Here is a 25543-nt window from a genome sequence, read left to right on the forward strand (position 1 = left end):
TCCTAGCACTTTGGGAGGCTGAGGTAGGTGGGTCACTTGAGGTCAGGAGTTGGAGACCAGCCTGGCCAACATGGTAAAAACCCGTCTCTACTAAAAATACAGAAACTAGCTGGGTGTGGTGGTGGACACCTGTAATCCCAGCTACTCAGGAGGCTTGCCTTGAACCCACGAGGCAGAGGCTGCAGTGAGCTGTAATCATACCACTGCACTCCAGCCTGGGGACAGACCCAGACCAAGTCTCAGAAAGAAAACAAAAAAGAGGTTGGGCATGGTGGCTCAAGCCTGTAATGCCAGCACTTTGGGAGGCCAAGGCAGGCGGATCACGAGGTCTGGAGTTCAAGACCAGCCTGCCCAAAATAGTGAAACCCCGTCTCTACTAAAAATACAAAAAATTAGCAGGGCGTGGTGGTGGGCGCCTGTAATCCCAGTTTCTTGGGAGGCTGAGGCAGGAGAATCGCTTGAACTCGGGAGGCAGAGGCTGCAGTGAGCTGAGATCATGCCATTGCACTTCAGGCCAGGGAACACGGTGAGACTCTGGGAAAAAAAAGAGAAAAAAAAGACACAACTTCTCTCTATGAACTCACTTTCCCTTCTCTCGGGTCATTGTCTGCTGGCAAATGCAATGCCTTTCAAGAAAATACCTAGATCTGACTGAAGGACATAAAAACTTATACTGGACTAAATCCAGCAAAAAGTAATAGTCACTAATTAGCAAATTTTTAATATCTGATATTTTTAGAGCTGCTTTAAAAAGTATAATATGGGCTGAGTGTGGTGGCTCACGTCTGTAATCCCAGCACTTTGGGAGGCCAAGGCAGGCAAATCACGAGATAGAGACCATCCTGACTAACACAATGAAACCCTATATCTACTAAAAATACAAATAATTAGTCGAGCGTGGTGGCATGCACCAGTAGTCCCAGCTACTTGGGAGGCTAAGGCAGGAGAATCACTTGAACCTGGGAGGTGGAAGTTGAGTGAGCCAAGATCACACCACTGCACTCCAGCCTGGGTGACAGAATGAGACTCCGTCTCAAAAAAAAAAAAAAAAAAGAAAAGAAATTCCATATTTCTGTATTAGGTTAGTGTCTACGTGTGTGTTTTAAGGAATGTGTTTTATGTGACACCAAAGTATTTGTGGTTAGCATTTGATCAATTACACATCTGATTCAAATCAAATGAGTTGACAGTTCGTTGATGAAACCATATGGCAGGAGCTACTATGGGTAAAAAGGAAAACAACTCAAAGAAAAAACACCATTCAACTCCAAAGATCACTTACCTCATTTTTTTGCTAGTCAAAATACTTCTAATTTCACTTCACTATCTAGCCTTATTATGTCTTATGACACTTAATGCTTACATCCTAAAGATTGGAGCAAATTCAGGGACATATAGCAAATATAAAAGCACATGAGATTGGGCTGGATTCTAAATGCAGCAGGAAGCTACTGAAGATTCTTATCTGGGAAGCAACATAGCCATAGCCGTGCATTAGGATGATGAATCTTGTTTCAGTATACAGCATGGGTTAGGAAAGGAAGACGAGGAATAGCAAAGAAAAATTTTAGTATAGTCCAGTTCACAGCAGTGAAGGCCTGAATTACAGTACTAGTAACAAAAAAAAACTCGGAAGGACAGGAAGCAGAGGGGAGTGCAGTGCGGTACACTGCCTGGGTCTAAATCCTAGCTCTGTCCCTTGCTAGCTATATGCCCTTGGACAAGGTCTTATCCTGGTACCTGAGCTTCCTTAACTATAAAAAAAAGGGACAGCAATAGTATCTCTCCCCTTACTGGGTTATGAGTAAATGTTTATATAACTACCTAGCTAATATTATCACAGGGATAAAACATAAGGATGTAAAAGACTAGCTGAATGAGAAAGCTGAGTAAAATAAAGGGATGAGTTTTTAACTTCTATAACTTGAAGAAGACTTTAAAAACACAGATTTTAAAGGAAAGTTAGCAATATGTATCACTGTGTATTGCAGTGATGTTCTGAGGTAACAGAAACCAGAAACAAGCCAAACAGCCATCAGGCGGGTGGCTGGTAAATTACAGCACCTTGACACAACACAATACTTTCAGCCATGAGGAAGCATGAGATAGGTCTAAATGTGCTATATAGGATGATCCCCAAAGTATATTTTTAAGTTAAAAAAAAAAAGATAGATGCAGAAATGATACTTTGCTGTTGCACTCTGTTTTAATATAAAGATAACACATACCTATATGCATATATATGCAAATTCTATTTCTGGAAAAACACACCCGAAACTCTAGGGAGATGCTACTGCTAGGCAGACAGACTGGAAAATGAGGGATCTCAAGAGGAAGGGACACTTTGTCCTCCTGCATACTGTTTGAATCATATCAAGTTTATGAAATGTTCTTCCACTAAGAAAAAATTAGTGACAAAAAGACTTTTAGGAGAAAAGCTGGATGCATTCAATCACAGAAAATCATACTTACATATTTCAAGTAAGCGTAACGTTTATGTGTTCTACAAGCTTGCCCAGTATAGATACTAGTGAAAGTCTAATGATGCTGAGTGTTCAAAACCACTTAAAAATGGGCAGACTATAGAACTCTTGAGAGTGAGAAAGAAAGGAGAGGCAAAGGTGAATAAAGTAGAAGGAAGACAAGGAACTGCTTACTTTAAGAAGTGAGGGGATGGGCCAGGCACAGTGGCTCAGGCCTGTAATCTCAGCACTTTGGGAGGCCGAGGCGGGCGGATCATGAGGTCAGGAGTTCAAGACCAGACTGGCCAACATGGCAAAACCCCATCTCTACTTAAAAAAATAACAAAAATTAGCTGGGCGTGGTGGCTCGTGCCTGTAATCCCAACTACTTGGGAGGCTAAGGTAGGAGAATTGCTTGAACTGGGACCCGGGAGGTGGAGGTTGCAGTGAGCCGAGATCGTGCAACTGCACTCCAGCCGGGGCTATGGAGCGAGACTCCATCTCAAAAAAAAAAGGAGGGACGGCCTTAAAAATCATTTGGGGAAAATAAATCCTTAAAAAAGATGTAGGCTAATAAAAATTAGGCTGTAGCTCAAAATTCTAAGTGATTATGTCAATTTGTGATCTAAAATTCTTAACATATTTTCCAATGTTATACATAATTAATAGGTCAGTGCCTATTCAGTCCACAAAGGCCAACTATACCCTCAGTGATTACTTATAGTACTGTACTAATGGTAGTACAGAGTACACCATTTTTGTTGTTGCTGTTAATTTTTTTTTTCTTTTTTTTTTTTGGAGACAGAGTTTTACTCTGTCACCTCAGCTGGAGTGCAGTGGTGCAATGTCAGCTCACTGCAACCTCCATCTCCTGGGTTCAAGTAATTCTCATGTCTCAGCCTCCGGAGTAGCTGGGACTACAGGCAAGAGCCACCGTGCCCAGCTAATCTGTTGAATTTTTAGTAGAGATGGAGTTTCACCATGTTGACCAGGCTGGTCTCAAACTTCTGACCTCAGGTGACCCACCTGCCTCAGCCTCCCAAAGTGCGGGGATTATAGGCATGATCCACTGCACCCGGCTGAGTCCACCATTTTAAAACCCTATCCTACTCAAGCTCTCAGGTACATTTGACAAGGTAACCTCTCTCTCCTTCTTGAAACATGTTCTTCTCTTGACTGCTTGTGAAACCAAGCAGTGGTCTTCCTCCTATCTCACTGAACTTCTTTGCTTGTTTCTCCTTTCCTTCTCACTTTCAAGAGTTACATACTCTTCTGCCCAATTTTTAAAAATATTTGGTGAACTCATCCAGTCCAATGGCTTTAGATATCATCTGCATGCTGTTAATTCCAAAATATACTTTGTGAGCCTCACCATCTCCCTTGAGTTTGATTTTTATGTAAAGATTACTTACTCTGTATCCTTATTTGGAGGTCAAATAGGTGTCTCAAGCTTAACACTGTCAAAACAAAACTCTTGATTTGCCCCCTACAATCCTGCTGCTTCAGATCTGTTCCATCACATCTGATGAGCCCATCATCTGTCCAGTTGCTCAAGACAGTAACTTAGGAGCCATCTTTTTTTTTTTTTTTTTCCAGAGTCTCACTCTGTCACCTAGACTGGAGTGCAATGGTGCATAATGACTCACTGCAAGCTCCGCCTTCTGGGTTCAAGCAATTCTTGTGCCTCAGCCTCCTGAATGGCTGGGACTAAAGGCACACGCCACCACGCCGAGCTAATTTTTGTATTTTTAGTAGAGACTGGGTTTTACCATGTTGGCCAGGCTAGCCTCAAACTCCTGGCCTCAAGTGATCTGCCCACCTTGGCCTCCCAAAGTGCTCGATTACGGCGTGAACACCACATCTAGCCTTGTTAGGAATCATCCTGACTCCTCTCTTTCCTTCACACCTCACAGCAAATTCTATTAATGCTACTTTCAAAATATATCTCATATTTAACCACTTCCAACAACCAATATACCACCATATCCTAGTCCAAGCCACGGTCTTTTTAGGAAAGTACTTCTATAGTTTTCTAAATGACCTCCATGCTTCCTTGTCACCATGTCCCACTATCCATTCTCCAACCAGCAGTAAAGGGAGCTTTAGAAAAGTAAATCATATCACATCACTCCTCTGCTTAAAACTGCCCAATAGTTACCGTTCAAATTTATAATAAAGATTGCAAATTCAGTTTCGACTTGTTGAGCTTGAGGAATATAAAGCATGTAATTGTAGATAGGAGAAAGCAAGGAAATGACTCTCAAAAGAGATTTGGGCTGAAATTACAGTAAGTGGCATGACTTACTGGCATATGGATAGATACTGAAAATCACAGATTTGGAAGAGAACACCTCAAGTAAGTTGAAAAGAGAAGGGAGGGACACAGAACCAAGAATTGGGAACTCCCACACATAAAGTCCAGGTAGAAGGGAAAGAGCTGACAAAGATGAGACTAAGGATGAGGCCAAACACTTAAATGAAAAACGAGACCTGACTTCCAGGAAACCAAAAGGGAAAAGGATTTTTCAAAATGAAGAGAGATCAAGGCAGATGGAGATTTTAAAATGTCTATTGACTTCATACACATAAGTCATTTGCGGGTTTTTCTGTTTGTTTGTTTTTGAGATGGAGTCTGTCGCCCAGGCAGGAGTGCAGTGACTGCAATCTCAGCTCACTACAATCTCCGCCTCCTGGGTTCAAGCAATTGTCCTGCCTTGGCCTCCCAAAGTGCTGGGATTAAGAGAGAATAGGAAAAAAATGCTATGTAGATTAAAGTATGCATGGGTGGGTCTTAGAAGAAGACTAGGAGAATGGCACTTTAGAAAGAAGAAATGGTACACAGCTAACTACAATCACCATGTCAAGAAAAAAATAGAAAGAAAAATATGTACAGAATCAAGAACAATGTAGCACAGGAAATTCCAGGTTTTTTTTTTTTTTTTAAATCTCTCCTCTCAACCTACCTTGTTCCAAGAATTTAAGGCAACTAACTTAAATTTCAACTATACAGGCTGGGCGCGGTGGCTCATGCCTGTAATCCCAGCACTTTGGGAGGCCGAGGCAGGTGGATCATGAGGTCAAGAGATCGAGACCATCCTAGTCAACATGGTGAAACCCCATCTCTACTAAAAATACAAAAAATTAGCTGGGCATGGTGGCACGTGCCTGTAATCCCAGCTACTCAGGAGGCTGAGGCAGGAGAATTGCCTGAACCCAGGAGGCAGAGGTTGCGGTGAGCCGAGATTGCGCCACTGCACTCCAGCCTGGGTAACAAGAGTAAAACTCCATCTCAAAAAAAAAAAGAAAAAATTTCAACTATACAGAGAATACTTCTGTATAGCTGAAATATAAAATGCAAGGCATAAATGGGGAGGGTAGAGAGGTAGAAAGGGACAAACAGAGTGAGAGTAAGGAAGAAGAATCAACAACACAATTCCTTATCGAATTGTAACCAATTCAACAGAACTGTGGACAATTCTAAAAGGAATAAGGAAAAGAAAGGAATCTAATGTGTTTCCCACATTTCTGGCCTGACTCACTAAACTGATGATATAGTCATTACATTAGTCAGGATAAGGAGCACAGGATGAAGTAACAGGTTTGGCAGGAAATGATAAAATTGTTTTTTTGAAAATGTTGTATTTAAGGTACTCATCAGTCAGTTGGTACAAACATCTAGAGGCTGTTGGCAAACAGGCCAGAAAGAGAGGTGTGGGTTGGACAGAGATATAGGTTTGACCAGGGCATTGATATCTTACTAAGGGTAAAAAGGGAAAACAAACAAAGATATATTCTTGGATACCAATATTAAGCGGCAGATAAAGGAAACCTCTAGAAAGGCAGACAATAGAAGGAAATATCAACAAAGAACAGAAAAGAAATAGAAGGGAAAAATAAAACCAATACAAAAATGAAATCTTCATTGAAAGTAGCATAAAGGAGTACCGACACTGCTAAAAACATAACAAGGGACATATTAATACATGACAGAATTGAGAAAGGCAAGCGAAACATAAATGACCTCTGAAAACCACAAAACATTGTTAACATAAATAGAAGATCTAAATAAATGGAAATACATCTCATGTTCACAGACTGGAAGACTTAACATTATCAAAATGTCAATACTGTCCAAACTGATCTACAGACTCAAAGCAATCCCTATCAGAACTCTAGCTGACAAAACGACAATCCCTTGTACAAACTGAATCCTCTGTACAAAATGACAAGCTGACACTCAAATTTATATGGCATTGCAAGGGACCTAGAATAGCCGAAATAACCCTAAAAGGGAGGAATAAATTGGGGGACTCAAACTGTCCTGTCAAAACTTACTGCAAAGCAGCAATAACTGAGGCAGCATGGTGTTGGCACACGAACAGACATACAGATCAATGCAATGGAACTAAGAGTCCAGAAATCAACCCTTACATTTATGGTTAATCGAGGTTTGACAGGAGTGCCAAAACCCGTTCAGCGGGGAAAGAACAGTCTTTCAAATTGGATGGGCCGTTGAGATAACCCTTATCTCACACCAAATACACAAGTTAAAATGGATCAAAGACATAAGTAAGAGCAAAACTATGAAGCTCTTAGAGAAAACCAGGAACAAGTCTTCACGATCTTGGATTTGGCAAAAGATTCTAAGATATGACACCAAAATGAAAGCAACAAAATAATATTAGACTTCATCAACATTAAAAAGTCTTGTGCCTTAAAGTGAACAATCAAGAAAATGAAAAGACAACAAGAAGGGAGAAAATATATGCAAATCATACATAGGACAACGGTGTATCTAGAATATATAAAGAACTCCTATAACAACAATGAAAAGACAACCCAATTAAAAATTGGGCAAAGGATCTGAATAAATACTTCAAATCCAAATCCAAAGAAGAGATGGCCAATACATACAAATGAGCAGCAAGCACATAAAATGATGCTCGGCATCATTAGTCATCAGGAAAATACAAAGCAATGAGGTACTGATACCTCTTACAACATGCATGAACCTTGAAAACATTATCCAAAGTAAAAGAAGCCAGACACAAAAGGCCACATACTATTATTATACGTTTCCATTCATATGAGAAAGTTTGTAACAGGGAAATCTATAGAGACAAAAAATAGATGAATAGTTGCTTAGGACTAACTAGGGTAAGGGGACAGGGGAAGGGAACAGGAGGATAAAGGGATGATGGCTAAAGGATAAAAAGAGGTTGCTCTTGAGGAGATGAACTGTTCTAGAATTGACTACAGGGATGGTTGGGCATATCTGCGAATATACTAGAAACCACTGATGTTCACACTTCCAAAGTATGAATTGCATGACATGTGAATTACATAAAGCTGTTAAAATACATACAAATAGAATTTTTTTTTTTTTTTTTTTTTTTTTTAAGGGCCAGGCATAGTGGCTCACCTCTGTAATCCCAGTATTTTGGGAGGCTGAAGCAGAAGGATGGCTTGAGGCCAGGAGTTCAAAACCAGCCTGGGTAACACAGCAAGACCCCAATCTCTACAAAAAGTTAAAAAATTAGCTAGGCATGGTGGCATGTACCTGTCATCCCAGCTACTTGGAAGACTGAGGTGGGAGGATTGCTTCAGTCCAGGAGACTGAGGCTGCTGTAAGTCATGACTGCACCACTGCACTCAAGCCTGGGCTAGAGAATGAGATCTTGTTTCTAAACAAAACAAAAAATAGAACAAAACACAAAACAAAACAAAAAACACTTGAAAAGGATAAATTAGTCTGTGTTTAAAAAAAAAAAAAAATCAGCCAGGCACAGTGGCTCACACCTATAATCCCAGCATTGTGGGAGGCTAAGGAAGGCGGATCACTTGAGGTCAGGAGTTCAAGACCAGCCTGACCAACATGGAGAAGCCCTCTCTCTACTAAAACTCCAAAATTAGCCGGGTATGGTGGTGCATGCCTGTAGTCCCAGCTACTAGGGAGGCTGAGGCAAGAGAATCACTTGAACCCAGGAGGCAGAGGTTGCGGTGAGCCGAGATCACGCCACCGCACTCCAGCCTAGGCAACAAGATCGAAACTCCATCTCAAAAAAAAAAAGTCAAAATGAAATGACAAAATATTTAGAAAATAATTACAACGAGAAGCCTACAACTAACAGGAAACAGTTAAAGCAGGGCTCAGAAGAAATCACGTTTAAACATATGGAAAGAAATATTAAGCATCCAATATTAGAAGACAGAAATACAAACAATGAAATAGAGCTGTGTGTGGAAAGCTAAAGGGAGGATTTAAAACTGAAAGAAAAAAAATAATAAAAAGAGAAAACAGGGCTGGGCGTAGTGGCTCACGTCTGTAATCCCAGCACTTTGGGAGGCAGAGGTGGACAGATCACAAGGTCAAGAAATCGAGACCATCCCGGCCAACATGGTGAAATCCCATCTCTACTAAAAATACAAAAATTAGCTGGGCATGGTGGCACAAGCCTGTAGTCCCAATTACTCGGGAGGCTGAGGCAGGAGAATAGCTTGAACCAGGAGGCAGAGGCTGCAGTGAGCTGAGTTCAAACCACTGCACTCCAGGCTGGTGACACAGCAAGACTCCGCCTCAAAAAAAAAAAAAAAGAAAGAAAGAAAAGAAAAGAAAATAGTGAAACTAATTTTTAAAAATCCAAGAGCTGGTTATGAACAAAAAAGGGCAAAGCCTCACATATACAAGATAAGAAATGATAATGAGTAGTCACAGACCCAAGAAATAATTCTTTAATCATAAAAGAATACCTTGCTCAATTCACACAAATAATTTTGAAAATCTGGATGAATAGGATAATTTTCTAGGGTAACATAAATTATCAAAGCTACCCCCAAAGGATATAAATTGTAAGCAGCCAAACTATCAGAGAATAATGATATAATTGGGCTGGATGCAGTAGCTCACACCTATAATCCCAGCATTTCGGGAGGTTGAGGCAGGAGGATTGCTTGAGCTTGGGAAGTTAAGACCAGTCTGGACAACATAGTGAGACCCTGTTGCTACAAAAAAATTTTTTTTAATTAGCCAGGTGTGGTGGTGTACACCTGTAGTCCCAGCTACTCAGGTGGCTGGGGCAGGAGAATCAAGCCGAGGAGGTTGAGGCAGCAGTGAGCCATGATCATGTCACTACACTCCAGCCTGGGCAACAGAGACGCTGTCTCAAAAAAACTAAGAAGTATGATATAACTGGACAATATAATTGAGAGCTACTTCTACCCCCTAAAAAAGAGGAGGTCCAAATGACTTCATGGGGAATTCAACAAAATCTTTTAACTTCAATCTTTAACCACATAGGGGAAAAAATACATATAAAAATAAAGTAAGGGCCAGGTACAGTGGCTCATGCCTGTAATGCCAGCACTTTGAGAGGCTGAGGTGGGAGGATGGCTTGAGGCCAGGAGTTTGCAACCAGCCTAGGCAACATAGCAAGACCTTATCTCTACAAAAAATTTAAAAATAAGCTGGTTGTAGTGGTGCTCGCCTGTACTCCTAGCTACTTGGGAGGCTAAAGCAAGAGGTTGGCTTGTGTCCTGCAGTTTGATGCTGTAGTGAGCTATGACTGCACCACTGCACTACAACCTGGGTGACAGAGGGAGGAAGGGAGGGAGGAATAAAAGGAGGAAGGGAGGGAGGAATAAAGGGAGGAAGGGAGGGAGGAAGGGAAGGAAGGAGGAAGGAACGCAGGGAGCAAGGGAGGGAGGAGGAGTGGGGAGGGGGGATGGAGGAAGAGAGGAAGGGAGAGAGGGAAGGGGAAAGGAGGTGAGGGAGGAAGGAAGGAAGGCAGCAGACAGGCAGGCAAGCTTTGAAGTAGTTTTATAAAAGTGGAATAATCAAACAAAAATAACATGATAAAAAAATAACCTGAGGGATATAAAATTTCTAAGTAAAGTTCAGCAAACAGAACCCAGCATTACATTTAAAATAATAATAACCATGACAAAGTAAGTTAATTCAGGAACACAAGAACGGTTCAGTAACAATAAATCCATTACTACAATCTACCACATAATCGACCAAAGGACAAAAATCACATTATAATTCCCATAGATGCTGAAAAGGCATTAACAATATTACTTCCATTTATTTAAAAAAAAAAAAACTTTAGGCCTGGTGTGGTGGCTCACACCTGTAATCCCACCATTTTGGGAGGCCGAGGCAAGTGGATCACTTGAGGTCAGGAGTTTGAGACCAGCCTGGCCAACACTGTGAAACCCGTCTCTACTAAAAATACAAAAGTTAGCCAGATGTGGTGGTGGGTACCTGTAATCCCAGTCAGCTGGGAGGCTGAGCCAGGAGAATCACTTGAACCCAGGAGGCAGACATTGCAGTGAACCAAGATGGAGCCACTGCACTCCAGCCTGGGCAACAGAGTGAGACTCTGCCTTGAAGGAAAAAAAAAACAACTTTAAAAATGGTAACAGCTGAATACTTTAACATGTACGCTTCAATCTAAAGACAGATCTAATCTTAAAAGGAAAGCATTAAAAATACCTGTTGAAGTAAGGAATAGGACAAAGCTCCACTACTATCTTATTGTTTGATATTTTTGGAAAGTACTAACCAAAGCAACTGAGCAAAATAAAGAACTAAGTATAAAAAGTGGAAAGGAGGGCAGGCCATGGAGGCTTACTCCTGTAATCCCAGCACTTTGGGAGGCCAAGACAGAATGATCACTTGAGCCTAGGAGTTTGAGATCAGCCTGGGCAACATAGCAAGATTCCAGCTCTATTTTATTTATTTATTTACATATATATATATATTTTTTTTTTGTTGTTTGTTTGTTTTTCTTTGGAGACAGAGTCTTGTTCTGTCACCCAGGATGAAGTGCAGTAACACAATCTTGTCTCACTGCAACCCCTCTGCCTCCGGTATTCAAGCAATTCTCCTGTCTCAGCCTCCTGAGCAGCTGGGACTAAGGCATGTACCAACAAGCCCTAATTTTTGTTTGTATGTGTTTTCAGTAGAGATGGGGTTTCACCATATCGGCCAGTCTGGCCTCGAACTCCTGACCTCAAGTGATTCGCCCGCCTCGGCCTCCCAAAGTGCAAGGATTACAGGCATGAGCCAACATGCCTGGCCTATTTTTAAAAAAGAAAAAAAATGAAAAGGAGAAGATAAAATTATCCTTATTCCATAATGATATGATTATTTAGCTATACCTGTTATTCTCTAGAAAAACAACTGAGAAACTATTACAGATATTATTAGAATTCTTAAGGTGGCTAGGTACAAAATTAACACTCAAAATTTAATAGCATTCCCATATTCAAACAACAACATAAAAGTTGTAAAAGAAGTAGAAACCCCATTTACAATAGCAACAACAAAAATAAGCACCAAGGAATAAACATAATGAGAAATGTGAGAGGCCTACATAAAAAAACCCTTTAAAATGTTGATAGATGCAAAACAAGACTTGAACAACAATAAATACATAAACTGTTTTTTTGTTTTTTTTTTTTTTCTTGAGACCGAGTCTTGCTCTGTCGTCCAGGCTGGAGTGCAGTGGTGCAATCTTGGCTCATTGCAATCTCTGCCTCCAGGATTCAAGCAATTTTCCTGCCTCAGCCTCCTGAGTAGCTGGGATTACAGGTACCTGCAACCACTGCTAGTTTTTATATTTTTAGCAGAGACGGGGTTTCCCCATGTTGGCCAGGCTGGTCTCGAACTCCTGGCCTCAAGTGATCTGCCCGCCTCAACATCCCAAAGTGCTAGAATTATAGGCATGAGCCACAGTGCCTGGCCACATATACTGTTCTTGAACATAAGGAAATGAATATAGACCCTGTTCCTGAACCTCAAAAAGATGTCAATTATCTCTAAATTAATCTATAAATATACTACAATACCAACAAAAATACCAACAGGACAGAGGAATGGGACTTGGCTGGCTAATTCTAAGTCAGATAGAAAAATAAACAAGGAAAACTTTCCAGGAAAACTCTGGGAAGTGGAATGAGGGAAGATTATAACCAAAGTATGGAGTCATTAGGTATAAATGGGTAATCTGATCAATGAAACAGAATAAAAGTCCAGTAATAACCTCAAATTATATGTAGGAACTAAGTACACCTGGAGACAGGGCAAAGCTGAACTAAACGAAGGACACTGTGATAACTGGGCAGCCACCTGGAAGGAAAGTAAAGCTGGATTCCTACCTCAACACTTTATTCAACTTAAATTTGTGTAGGTAGGCGCATTTAACTTAAGAATAAAAGTATAGAAGTACCCGGAGAAAACACAAGAATATTTCATTCTAATTAGAAATAATATTGAAATAGGAAAGGCCTTTATTATGACATAAAACCTAGAGTCTGAAAATACTGATAAATTTGACAACGAAACATTCAATCTCTGCTGAAAAAATAGATCATAAACAAAGTCAAAAGACATATGAAAAACTGTGAAAAATATCTGCAACATATGTCAAAGGCTAAGAACTGATTTCATTAAAATACAGAGTTCTGGGCCGTGCGCGGTGGCTCATGCCTGTAATCCCAGCAATTTGGGAGGCCGAGGCAGGCAGATCACCTGAGGTTTGGAGTCCGAGACCGGCCTGACTAATATGGTGAAACCCTGTCTCAAAAACAAACAAACAAGCAAAAAACAGAGTTCCTATAAACTAGGGGTCTTCAACCCCCAGGCCACCGACCCTTGGTACTGGTCCATGGCCTGTTAGGAATCTGACAATACAGCAGGAGGTGAGTGGTGGACGAGTGAGCATTCTTGCCCTGGCTCTGCCTCCTGTCAGATCAGGCATTAGATTCTCACAGGAGTGCAAACTCTATGGTGAAGTGTGCATGCAAGGGATCTAGGCTGTGTGCTCCTTATGAGTCTCTAGTGCCTGATGGCCTGAGGTAGAACAGTTTCATCCCAAAAGAATTCCCCCTACTCTTCCACCCCGCCATCCCCATCCATGGAAAAATTGTCTTTCATGAAACCGGTCCCTGGTGCCAAAAAGGTTGGGGACCGCCTTTATAAACAATAAGAACCATCCCAATAGAAAAATGAACAAAAAATATAAACAGGTCTATAGATAAAGGAAACAAATAAATGGCTCTTACATCTACCTATTGAAAAGATGCTTAAGAAAAATATTCCTATTAAACTGACAATTTAAATAACGTTTGATAACCCACTCTGTTACCAAGAGAACAAGGAGGACAGCACTCTAACACCAAGAGAGAAACATAAACTCGTAATTTGACAGTATCTATCAGTTTAAACAGTACATACCCTTTGACCCAGAAACTGTACTTCTACAAATGTATCCTAAAGAGAGAGTCTCTCTTGTGCAAAAATTATATATGTATAGGGATATTCATTGTATCACTATTTGCATTAGCAAGACTGTAAACATCTTAAATACCCATCCAAACAAAGGAATGTTACCATCTCCACAAAGTCCTTCCCATCCCCTATACCAGGAAAAAATACACAAAAAATGTTTCACTGGTTGCTTCTAGGGAAGGAAGTCAATTAGCTGGGGTCTAAGATAGAAGAAAAACTTCATTTTACCATATTTTTTTTGGCACTATTTGAATTTTATACACCTTACTTATTTAAAAATTTTAAGTTAAGACTACCATATTATTTTTACCCAGCTTTACCAACTGTTACATTTTTCCTTCTTTTCCTTTGTCCCTTTTCCAGTTCCCACGTTAGCAACAATTTTTAGCTGTTTCCCTAGCTAATCACAGCATTTAATCAAACTCACACAGTTAAATCACAACAGCTACTTGGTTCCATTGCCCGTGATCCCCTTGCTCCTGGGGGGCTCTATCTGCATACTTATTCTACAAACAGCACAATTCCCTGTTCGTTACTGGGTGTAGAGAAATTATGAATTAGTAAAAATCCAGGAGTAAAAAGCTATTAATTTCTTGGCAAACTCATAATCACTACTGAACTTTAGAATACAGCAGAAAGGCAAGTGCTCAACAAAAGGCTTCACAAACTTATCGTTTGTGCTGTCACAATGGATGCAGAGTCTAATCCACTACTTTACATTAATTTTGGCCAGGCACAGTGGCTTGTCTGTAATCACAGCACTTTGGGAGGCCAAGGTGAGTAGATCACAAGGTCAGGAGTTTGAGACCAGCCCAGCCAACATGATGAAACCCTGTCTCTACTAAAAATACAAAAATTAGCTGGGAGCAGTGGCACGTGCCTGTAATCCCAGCTACTCAGAAGGCTGAAGCAGAAGAACTGCTTGAACCTGGTAGGCGGAGGTCACAGTGAGCCAAGATCGTGCCACTGCACTCCAGCCTGGGCAACGGAGCTCGACTCCATCTTAGGAAAAGAGCCAAAATAAAAACCCGATTTTAACCATCTGTCCAGAGTCAGTGGGGCTAGAAAGGATTGAACCACACAAGGAATCACACATAAATGATAAAGTATGCTCAAGGAGACCCACCTGATCCTATGAGTGTTACAGAGAGAAGAGACCAAGTCAGAAACATCAGGGAAGGCTTCCCTGCAAAAAATTGTAATCAAACTGAGCTCTAATGGAAGAGAAGTTAACACAAGAGAATGGAATGAGGAGTATTTAAGAAAGTTCTTGGATGATGAAAAAGTTTGTGCAATGGCCCTGGGGCAGGAAGAAGCAAGATACATCTGAGGAGGCAGAAAAAGATCAATGAGCAAGATAACATAACACAGGGTTAACTGGAGACTTACAGAGGAGTCAGATGACACAGTGCCTTTTAGGCCATGTTAAAGATTTTTGCCTTATCCTAAGAGCAATAAAGAGACTGTGAGTGGGGATGAGAATGCATTTGTCCTTGCAAAGACTGGTGTGATATATCAATCGGAAGGCAAGAGCAGAAGCAGGAATACTGCTTAAAAAGCTCCTACAGGAGACCTAAGTCAGGGATGGTGGCCCCATGGATTAGAGTTATGGCAGGAGTAAAAGAAATAGGACTTGGTAAATGATTACACCTGAAGCACAAGGGAGAAGACAATATTGAGGAGGATGCCCAAGTTGCAGGTTTGCACAACTGGATGGATAAAGAAGCTAACACCGAAAGAGACTGAGAACACTCCAAGAAGACTAGATCGTTTTGTTTGGTTTCATTGGGGGCTGGATGAAGGGTTGAGACGTAAAAAGTAAGAAAAGGTTCTAGGTATCAGTAACTGGAAGTCTTGGTAGAGAAGGATGAAAAATGGAACATGGGGCTGGCTGGGCACCATGGCTCATGCCTACAATCCCAACACTTTGGGAGGCCAAGGGCCTCACTTTGGGAGGATCACTTGAGGCCAGGAGTTCAAGCCCAGCCTGGCCAACGTGGCAAAACCCTATCTCTACCAAAATACAAAAAATTAGCGAGGCTTGGTGGCCTAAGCCTCTAATCCTAGTAACTTGGGAGACTGAGACAGAATTGCTTGAGCTCCGGAGGCAGAGATTGCAGTAAACTGAGATTGTGCCAGTGTACTCCAGCCTGGGCCACAGAGTGAGACTCTGTCTCAAAAATAATAATAATAATAATAAAGAAAGAAAGAAAGAAAAAGACAAATGGGGATTAGAGGTCAAAAGAGAGAAAATTAGCTATAGTACATTTTTTTTTTTTGAGACGGAGTTTCACTCTTGTTACCCAGGCTGGAGTGCAATGGCGTGATCTCGGCTCACTGCAACCTCCACCTCCTGGGTTCAGGCAGTTTCCCTGCCTCAGCCTCCTGAGTAGCTGGGATTACAGGCACGCGCCACCATGCCCAGCTAATTTGTTGTAGTTTTAGTAGAGACGGAGTTTCACCACGTTGACCAGGATGGTCTCGATCTCTTGACCTTGTGATCCACCCGCCTCGGCCTCTCAAAGTGCTGGGATTACAGGCTTGAGCCACCGCGCCCGGCCCACATTTTTTTTTTTTTTAATATTTAACTTGAGATTTGGTATTGCTTTGTTGCTCAGGCTGGTCTTGAACTCCTAGGCTCAAGCGATCCTCCCACCTTGACCTTCGAAAGTGCTGGGGTTACAGGCATGAGCCACCTCAACCAACCGCCATAATACACTAAAAAAAAAAAAATGTTTGGCTGAGTGAGGTGGCTAACACCTCAAATCTCAGCACTTTGAAAGGCCGAGGCAGGCAGATCACCTGAGGTCAGGAGTTCAAGACCAGCCTGGCCAACACGGTGAAACCCCGACCCTACTAAAAATACAAAAACTAAGGGTGGGAGTGGGCACCTGTAATCCCAGCTACTCAGGAGGTTGAGGCAGGAGAATCAGTTGAACCCGGGAGGTGGAGGTTGCAGTGAGCCAAGATCACGCCACTGCACTCCAGCCCGGGGGACAGAGCAAGATTCCATCTCAAAAAATGAATAAAATTTTTTTTAAAAAAGTTTTATCTCCAGGGCCCATCAAAAAGCAAGCCTAGACATTCCATGCCTCCCCATCACCTAAAATCTTTAAAAATCTATCAAAATACAAGAGAAAGGGAAAGGCTAAGAATGCAGTACGTGGGAGAATAAAGAATTGGTAGCAAAGAATTTCAAACTATATAATATATTGAGATATCAGATGTGTTCCAATTTTGAGAATGAGTAAAGGGACAATGAAGAGTCAGTCAAGAGAAAAGGGAAGCAGAAAAAAGAGACTGATGACCCTACTTTACAAATTTTCACAGTTTAGACACGTTTATCTTTACCTCCGGATAAATGTCTGTTCTCGGCCTTATGTGCTAAGGGAATGCAGAAATAGCTCCACATTGAAGCCCCTTAACAGAAATCATGGTTTCCACTGCCATCACGTGGTCACAGCTAGGAAGTGCACCAACCAGGTTCTAAGAACCCAGGAATGACTACATGAATAATTAATCCGTGATCAAAGACCTAAAGATTGTGGTGGCAGAAGGCAAAGTGGTGACAGTGCTTGCTAAGAGACTCATTTTCTAAGCTATCAATACACAAAAATCTAAGTTTTTATCATTAATTGGGAGTAAGAAAAATGATTGCTCCTTTATGTTAAAGATCATATATTTAGCAATTCTAGGGTGCACAGCCTAATACTAACATCTCAAACTCAACTGCTGGTATATTATATGACTACTTACAAATGCCTCGATTTAATTTTAATGGTGCATATAAATGGAGTAATGTACATTTCCAGCACACATCAATTACCTCATCACAAACACAAGCAATTGTCTCATTAAATGTGCTAAATTCCCTTTGTCATCTTCAATTTAATCAAATAATAATTGACTACTTACAAGTATAAGGTACAGTCATAAACACAATTCAAAACAATTCATCATGTTCTCAAAACTCATCAGCTAAATAAATATATCACTAATATAATCAGGATTATTCACAAAAAAACACGGTGAATAATTAACACATAATTCCTGATAGTTCTTTTCATAGTAAAAATAAGCTTGCCCAGTGGAATATTTGACATTCTGTGCATTCCTTGATTCCCTATCTTTCTTCTACTAGATTGAACATTCGATTACAAATGTATCTCTTTAAAACTGTCTACACACCCATATCCAGTTGATTTTTGTTTTCAAAAACATCTTAACTCAAGGCTAGGGCACTGTAGACCAAAATGTGAAATAATTGTGTTGGGTACATTTTTCCAATTCTCAATTGTTTTTATATCGTAAACACAGCATAATTTTGTCACTGAATATATTTTTGAGATTCACTCGCTCCTCTTAAAACCTAGACACCATTATCTATTCTGTCTCTGGACATTCCAAAATATTAATAATCCAACTAGTTTTCCGTAATCCCCTCGGTTCTCTTTCCCATACACTCCCCAGCCAACACTCCCCCACTCCCTTCTTCCCTTTCAGAATGCCTAACTCTTACACACACACCCGGGGTGGTTTTTTACAAAATCACTCCTTGGAATGCGCTTCCCTCTTCTCTCCTTAACTTGGCACCCTTTTTGAAATAATTTCCCACAGCTAGGCGTCAATGTCTTTCATTTACGAGTTCAAACTGCGGAAGGGGAAGAGACTGGGAATCGAGTAAGTGAAACATTTGGAAATGTCAATGAGACAGTGGCCTCTCCTTTGAAAAGAAAACACAACTCTCGGCACAAAGCTTTCAACAGAGCAAAGATACTTTTCTTCGCTGTGCTCCTGTTCTCTCCCTGACCTCAAAGGCACCTTCCCTTTTCTCTGTTCCCCAATCCCTCTGCTACGCGTGGGGCCTGCCTTTCCTCCTCCCAAGGAAAAGAAAGGCAGGGAGAAAAAGAAAAGGTAGCAGTCACCTTCCCGCCCGCCGCGCCCGCAAGCGGTCAGAACCCTGTCCCACGACTCACCTGGCAGGTGCGGCCGCCCGGAGAGTTGCACGAACCGATTGAGCTGGCCAGTCCCCCGACCCCCGCTGCCCCCACTGCCCCCGCCGGCCCCGCTACCTCCGCCACCAGCGCCGGCAGCGCCTCCTCCCCTCCGGCGGTTCCTGTCCCAGCCCTGGGCGGCCGACATGACCCGCTAACGATTGCCGCAGCCCGGTCCCGGCAGCGCCTGACCCGGCGGCACCAGCGAAGCCTCCTTCCTGGGCTCCTCCGGAGACCCAGGAGACAGGGGAAAGGGGCAGCGCCCGGTCCTACCAGAGACCAATGACTGACCGCATTGGTGAAAGGCAACCAATGGACAATTGTTTTCTTGGCAGGTGGAGGGAGGCGGAGAGAAACGTGGTAACCATAGCTATGGCTAAAAAAAAAAAAAAAAAAAAAAAAAAGTCGGGGGAGAGAAAGCCAGAAGCAGACACTCCTCGCTCGCATCGTCCGCGCTGGGCAGGCCGGCGATTCCGGACTCCGGCGGGACCAGGAGGGCCAATCGAAGGCCGAGTGGCAGAGGCCGCGCCTGCTGAAAGACACCCGGTACCGCCAGTGCCCCAGGCTTGGTTAGGATTCAGGATCTCTTTCCCATAAACATTACAATCAGACACAGGATATACGCATAACACACATATTTGGGGGCAATACGGCATTCTACCAGCTTTTCGGTCTAAGATCCCATTCCCTGACGGTTGATACACACAAAGGGCTTGCTTGGGGTGGCGGTGGGTGAGGGGACCCGGGGCGGAGTCAAAGCTAAAATGTGAGAACTATATATTCCTGGATATCATTTGTCTTTCAGTCAGGTTAGCAGCACTCGTCTCTGAATAAGTCACACCCCAAGCAAACAGTTTTAAACCTGGTTAACAAATATGGGAAAATGTTCACTCTCACCAGTAATCTTAGAAATACAAATTAAAACCTCAATGAGAAACCATTTCTGGCTTACTACATCAGTAAAGATTTTTCAAATAACACCCGGCAGTGTGTGGAATGCCAAGAAAAGGTACTCTCTTAGATGGCTGATGGCTCTGTAAATGTTTTTGTCACTCAAACTCCTTTTTGCTAGTGGAATATATATAATCAAACGGAAACATAAAATTAAATAAAAGGCAGCAACGAGTATGGAAGATCGAGATAGAAGAAAACTTTAGATGTGCCGATCAGGAGTTCCTATTGTTCCAAAATTAAACAGAAATTTTGGCTTGAAATTTATAGGGCGCAGTGCAAACTGGGAAAACAGACTGTTTCTGAATGATAAGGAAAAAGCATATCAAATTTCTCAAGGGAAACAAAACTTTGCAACGTCCTTAGATATGACGGATTTTTTCTTTTTCTTTTTTTCTCTTTTGCATAAGAAGAACGTTTCACGGTTGCAGAGAAAAAAGGTGAGAAACTCTGCTGGAGCTAAGGACAAATACCCTTTGCTCCTGCTGTGAAAATTTCTGGTCACCACTGGCCCTGCCGCCTTGTTTTTCTACTTCCAGTCTCTGTAGGCAGAGATGTTTTAGCTACTAGCACTGTAGCACACTGCTTATGAAAATGTTTGAGACTTCAAAAAAAAAAAAAAAAAAAACCTGGGCCGGGTGTGGTGGCTCAAGCCTGTAATCCCAGCACTTTGGGAGGCCGAGGTGGGTGGATCACGAGGTCAAGAGATCAAGACCATCCTGGTCAACATGGTGAAACCCCGTCTGTACTAAAAATACAAAAAATTAGCTGGGCATGGTGGCGCGTGCCTGTAATCCCAGCTACTCAGGAGGCTGAGGCAGGAGAATTGCCTGAACCCAGGAGACGGAGGTTGCGGTGAGCCAAGATCACGCCTTTGCACTCCAGCCTGGGTAACAAGAGCGAAACTCCATCTCTGAAAAGGAAAAAAAAAAAAAAAGCCTATAGTTCAAAGTATAAAAACCAAAATTAATGTATGTTAACTTTTCTTTTTTGAGATGGAGTCTCACTCTGTCGCCCAGGCTGGAGTGCAAAAGCGTGATCTTGGTTCACTGCAACCTCCACCCCTCTCAGGTTCAAGCAATTCTCCTGCCTCAGCCTCCCAAGTAGCTGGGATTATAGGCACAAGCCACCACACCCAGCTAATTTTAATATTTTTAGTAGAGACAGGGTTTCGCCTTGTTGGCCAGGCTGGTCTTGAACTCCCAACCTCAGGTGATCTACCTGCCTCTGCCTCCCAAAGTGCTGGGATTACAGGCATGAGCCACCGAGTCCAGCCTGTGTTAACTTTTCTAAGGAATCTATACCTTTAAGTACCCAAAGAGTAAATGAGGGAAATTTTCTTTTATAAGAGTATTCCGGGCTGGGCACGGTGGCTCATGCCTATAATCCCAGCACTTTGGGAGGCCGAGGCGGGTGGATCACGAGGTCAAGAGATCGAGACCATCCTGGTCAACGAGGTGAAACACCGTCTCTACTAAAAATACAAAAATTAGCTGGGCATGGTGGCACACGCCTGTAGTCCCAGCTACTCAGGAGGCTGAGGCAGGAGAATTGCTTGAACCCAGGAGGCAGAGGTTGCGGTGAGCCAAGATCGGGCCATTGCACTCCAGCCTGGGTAACAAGAGCGAAACTCTGTTTCGGAAAAAACAACAACAACAACAACAACAAAAAAGAGTATTCCAGCCGGGCATGGTAGATCATGCCTGTAATCCCAGAACTTCGGGAGGCCGAAGGGGACAGATCACAAGGTCAGGAGTTCAAGACCAGACTGGCCAACATGGTGAAACCCCGTCTCTACTAAAAAATACCAAAATTAGATGGGCATGATGGCTCATGCCTGTAATCCCAGCTACTTTGGAGGCTAAGGTAGAATTGCTTGAACCGGGACCCTGGAGGCAGAGGTTTCCGTGAGCTGAGATCGACCCACTGCATTCCAGCCTGGGCTACAGAGCCAGACTCCATCTCCAAAAAAAAAAAAAAAAAAAAAGAGTATTCCAAGAAACAAATAAATAAGGAATGATAGAATGTCACCATTTTGCAACCTCTAATGAATTAAGAGATCTACCCACTGAGCATCATCCACTGCTAGCACCACAAAATAAGAGGTGAGACATAATGTGCCATTCTAGAGTGGGGAAGCAGTTGAACAATTCTCCTCAAGATGACACTGAAAAGGTAAACCTCATCAAGGAGCTGAGATTGAATTCTAACGAAGTGAGGAGCATTGAAGGCTTCAAGCAGAGACGTGACATGATCAGATTGTTTTCAAAGATCTCTCCAGCTACAGTGAATTGAGTTGGGTGTTTATAATGGAGAATGGAGGTGCCTATAAGCAGCAGCCTGAGGAAAAAAACCTCTGCTCCCAAATATCTTCTAACTGCCACATTAAGATCTATCTATCACAGGCCTAGCACGGTGGCTCACACCTGCAATCCCAGCACTTCGGGAGGCTGAGGCAGGCGGATCAGGAGGTCAGGAGATTGAGACCATCCTGGCTAACATGGTGAAACCCCATCTCTTAAAAAACAACAACAAAAAAAGATCTATCACATTGAGTGTGTTTGAGAGCAATGTAACTAAAAATTAAAATTCTTGTTTAGACTATGATTTAATTGCCATACAATTCTACCACTAAGTCACGTGGTTTTATAATCATCAATTATAATGGCAATGCTCTTGTTTTGTAACACAAAGACCGAAACAGAGTAACAGAATTAAACTTTAGTTTTTTAAGTTATTAGATTTGTTTTTCTTTGTTTTCCTTTCTTTCTTTCTTTTTTCTTTTTTTTCAGAGATGGAGTCTCGCTCTGTCACCCAGGCTGGAGTGCAGTGGCACAATCTCAGCTCACTGCAACCTCTGCCTTCCAGGATCAAGCAATTCTCATGCCTCAGCCTCCCAGGAAGCTGGGAATACAGGTGCCCATCACCACACGCAGCTAATTTTTGTATTTTTAGTAGAGTTGAGTCTTGACCACGTTGCCCAGGCTGGTTCCAAACTCCTGACCTGAGGTGATTTGCCTGCCTCAGCCTCCCAAAGTGCTGAGATTACAGGTGTGAGCTACTGCTATTTATTTATTGCCGGGACAGGGTCGCCCTCTTCAAACTTCTAGGCTCAAGGGATCCTCCTACCTCAGCCTCCCAAGTAGCTGGGTCTGCAGGTGCATGCCATCATGCCCGGCTAATTTTTTTTTTTCCGTAGAGATGGGGTTTCACCATATTGCCCAAGCTGGTCCTGAACTCCTAGGCTCAAGCAATCCACCTGCCTCAGCCTCCCAAAGTCCTGGGATTACTTTGAGCCACTGAGCCCAATCTGAATTTAGTTTTGTACTCAGCATCATGAAAATGACATAAGGTAATGCAGCACTATATTACTTTAGCTGTTGTAGGCTAATGAGAAGAGCAGAGGTCCCCAACCCCCTCCCCCCCTCACTGGGGGCCAGTCCCAAGGCCTATTAGGAACTGGGCTGCGCAGCAGGAGGTGAGCAGCTGGTGGGCAAGAAAGATTCATCTGTATTTACAGGCACTCCACCTAAGCTCCGCCTCCTGTCAGATCAGCAGCAGCACTAGATTCTCATAGGAGCAGGAATTCTGTGAGCTGTGCATGTGAGGGATCTAGGCTGTCAGATCCTTGAGAATCTAATGCATGATGATCTGTCACTGGGACCATCTAGTTGCAGAAAAACAAGCTCAGGGCTCCCACTGATTCTAAATTATGGTGAGTCGTACAATTATTTCATTATATATTATGATGTAATAATAATAGAAATAAAGTGCACAATAAATATAATCCGCTTGAATCATCCAAAAACCATATCCACCCCACCACCCCTTCCACTAAGCTGGTCCCTGGTGCCAACAAGGTTGGGGCCACTGGAGAAGAGGATACACACAGGCAGGAATGAAGCCTGCATGGCATCACAGTGGAAAGTATAAAATCAAGCTTAGCACTAGTCCCAGTGTTCCAAGTCCAATAAAAACCGGACGTTTGAAGAAAAAAAAAAAAAAACTGGGCTCACGCCTGTAATCCCAGCACTTTGGGAGGCCGAGGTGCGTGGATCACTTGAGGTCAGGAGTTCAAGACCAGCCTGGCCAACATGGTGAAACCCCATCTCTACTAAACATACAAAAATTAGCTGGGTGTGGCGTCAGGCATCTGTAATCCTCGCTACTTGGGGCAGGGCGGAGGGCAAGGTGGGAAAATCCCTGGAACTGGTGAGGTAGAGGCTGCAGTGAGCCATGATCATGCCACTGCCCTCCATCCTGGGCAGTAGAGAGAGACTCTGTCTCAAAAAAGAAAAAAGAAAACTGATTAATAGCCAATCATTTAAAAAAATTATGTGAATGTGTCATTGGAGTACTCACCTCCTTCAACAATCTAATAGTAACTTCCAGGCTAACCCTAGACATTTTTTCAACATCTGCAGTAATTGAACTTGAAGTCCAGATATTATTTCCTGTTCCCTATGCCAACAATAATTCATTTAGATATTCATTTAATGCAGATTTAAGTAACACTAACTTAACTATGAGGGAACAAGACTGTTTTTATGAAGACAAAAGTCACATCTCATTAAATTGACATTTAAAAAATGCTTTCTTGCAAAGTTTTTTTTAAAAACAGAGTCTCACTCTGTCAACAGGCTGGAGTGCAGTGGTGCAATCTCAGCTCACTGCAACCTCCGCCTCCTGGGTTCAAGCAACTCTTCTGCCTTAGTCTTCTGAGTAGCTGGGATTACAGGTGCCCACCACCATGCCTGGCTAATTTTTGTATTTTTAATAAAGTCAGGGTTTCTTTATGTAGGCCAGGATGGTCTCCAACTCCTGGGCTCAAGTGATCCACTCACTTTGGACTCCCAGAGTGTTGGGATTACAGGTGTGAGCCACTGTGCCCAGACTATTTAATTTATAAATTTGTTCTGATTTCAAATTTCAAATTTACTTATATGCATAAATTATTTATAAGCTCCTTATGCTTATTGAGAAAGGGGTTTTTCTGTAGAACAGGAAGAACAAAATTAAAAGGTGGAGTGAACATTTCTCAATTTTAAGAAACACTGTTCTACTAAGTTTTCCTTCTTCCGTAGGCTAGATTAAATTGGATTTGTTACCTGAAGGCAATAAAATTATAATTAATACACTATCTCTAGAGTTGTGAGAAGTAGATGCAAACCATAAAGAACAATGGATCGAGATTGTTTGTTCACAGAGGTGTGTGTGTGTGTGTGCGCGTGTGCGTGTGTGTTGTGAGATAAGGTCTCCTCTGTCACGCAGCCTGGAGTGCAGTGGCCCCATCATAGCTCACTGCAACCTCGAACTCTGGGCTCAAAGGATCCTCCTGCCTCGCTCCTAAGTACAAGTACCTGGCTAATTTTTTACTTTTTTGTAGAGATGGGGCAGTGTTGGTGAATGAGAGGGTGGTCTTACCTTGTTGCTCCAACTGGTCTAGAACTTCTGGCCTCAAGCCATCCTCCTGCCTTGGCTTCTAAAGCACTGGGTTACAGGCATGAGCCACCATACCCAGCCAAAGTAGATTCTTAAGCAGTGCTTTTTAATTAATCAACTGGGAGAGATGAAATAAGACAATAACATATAACATTTTCATAGTCCCAAGATTTGGCTCCATAGCTATATGGGTAACTGCTATGATTCGAATGTGTCCCCCACAGTTCATGTGTTGGAAACTTAATCCCCAATCTGTAAAATTGGGAATTTTTTTTGAGGCAGAGTCTCACTCTGTCACCCCAGCTTGAAGAGCAGTGCTACGATCTTGGCTCACTGCAACCTTCATCACCTGGGTTCAAGTGATTCTCTTGCCTTAGGCTCCCTAGTAGCTGGGATTACAG

At 42.4% G+C, this 25543-nt stretch overlaps 1 protein-coding gene across 4 annotated transcripts in view; it reads right to left on the minus strand.

Moving 5' to 3' along the window:
• Positions 1-18994, minus strand: part of KLHDC10 (kelch domain containing 10) — a 63787-nt gene extending 44793 nt beyond the window's left edge. For 2 of the 4 annotated variants that reach the window (XM_035254739.3, XM_009003096.5), the window contains exon 1: positions 18828-18994. In XM_035254739.3, coding sequence (XP_035110630.1) covers positions 18828-18897 — 70 coding nt within the window. In that variant the 5' untranslated portion in view covers positions 18898-18994. Of the gene's footprint in view, positions 1-18731 lie in introns of all 4 variants that reach the window. The other 2 variants (XM_009003095.5, XM_002752010.7) reach the window with 1 other exon arrangement.
• Positions 18995-25543: the final 6549 nt, after the last annotated feature.

Source organism: Callithrix jacchus, chromosome 11 (assembly GCF_049354715.1).
Source record: "Callithrix jacchus isolate 240 chromosome 11, calJac240_pri, whole genome shotgun sequence".
Taxonomy (NCBI): domain Eukaryota; kingdom Metazoa; phylum Chordata; class Mammalia; order Primates; family Cebidae; genus Callithrix; species Callithrix jacchus.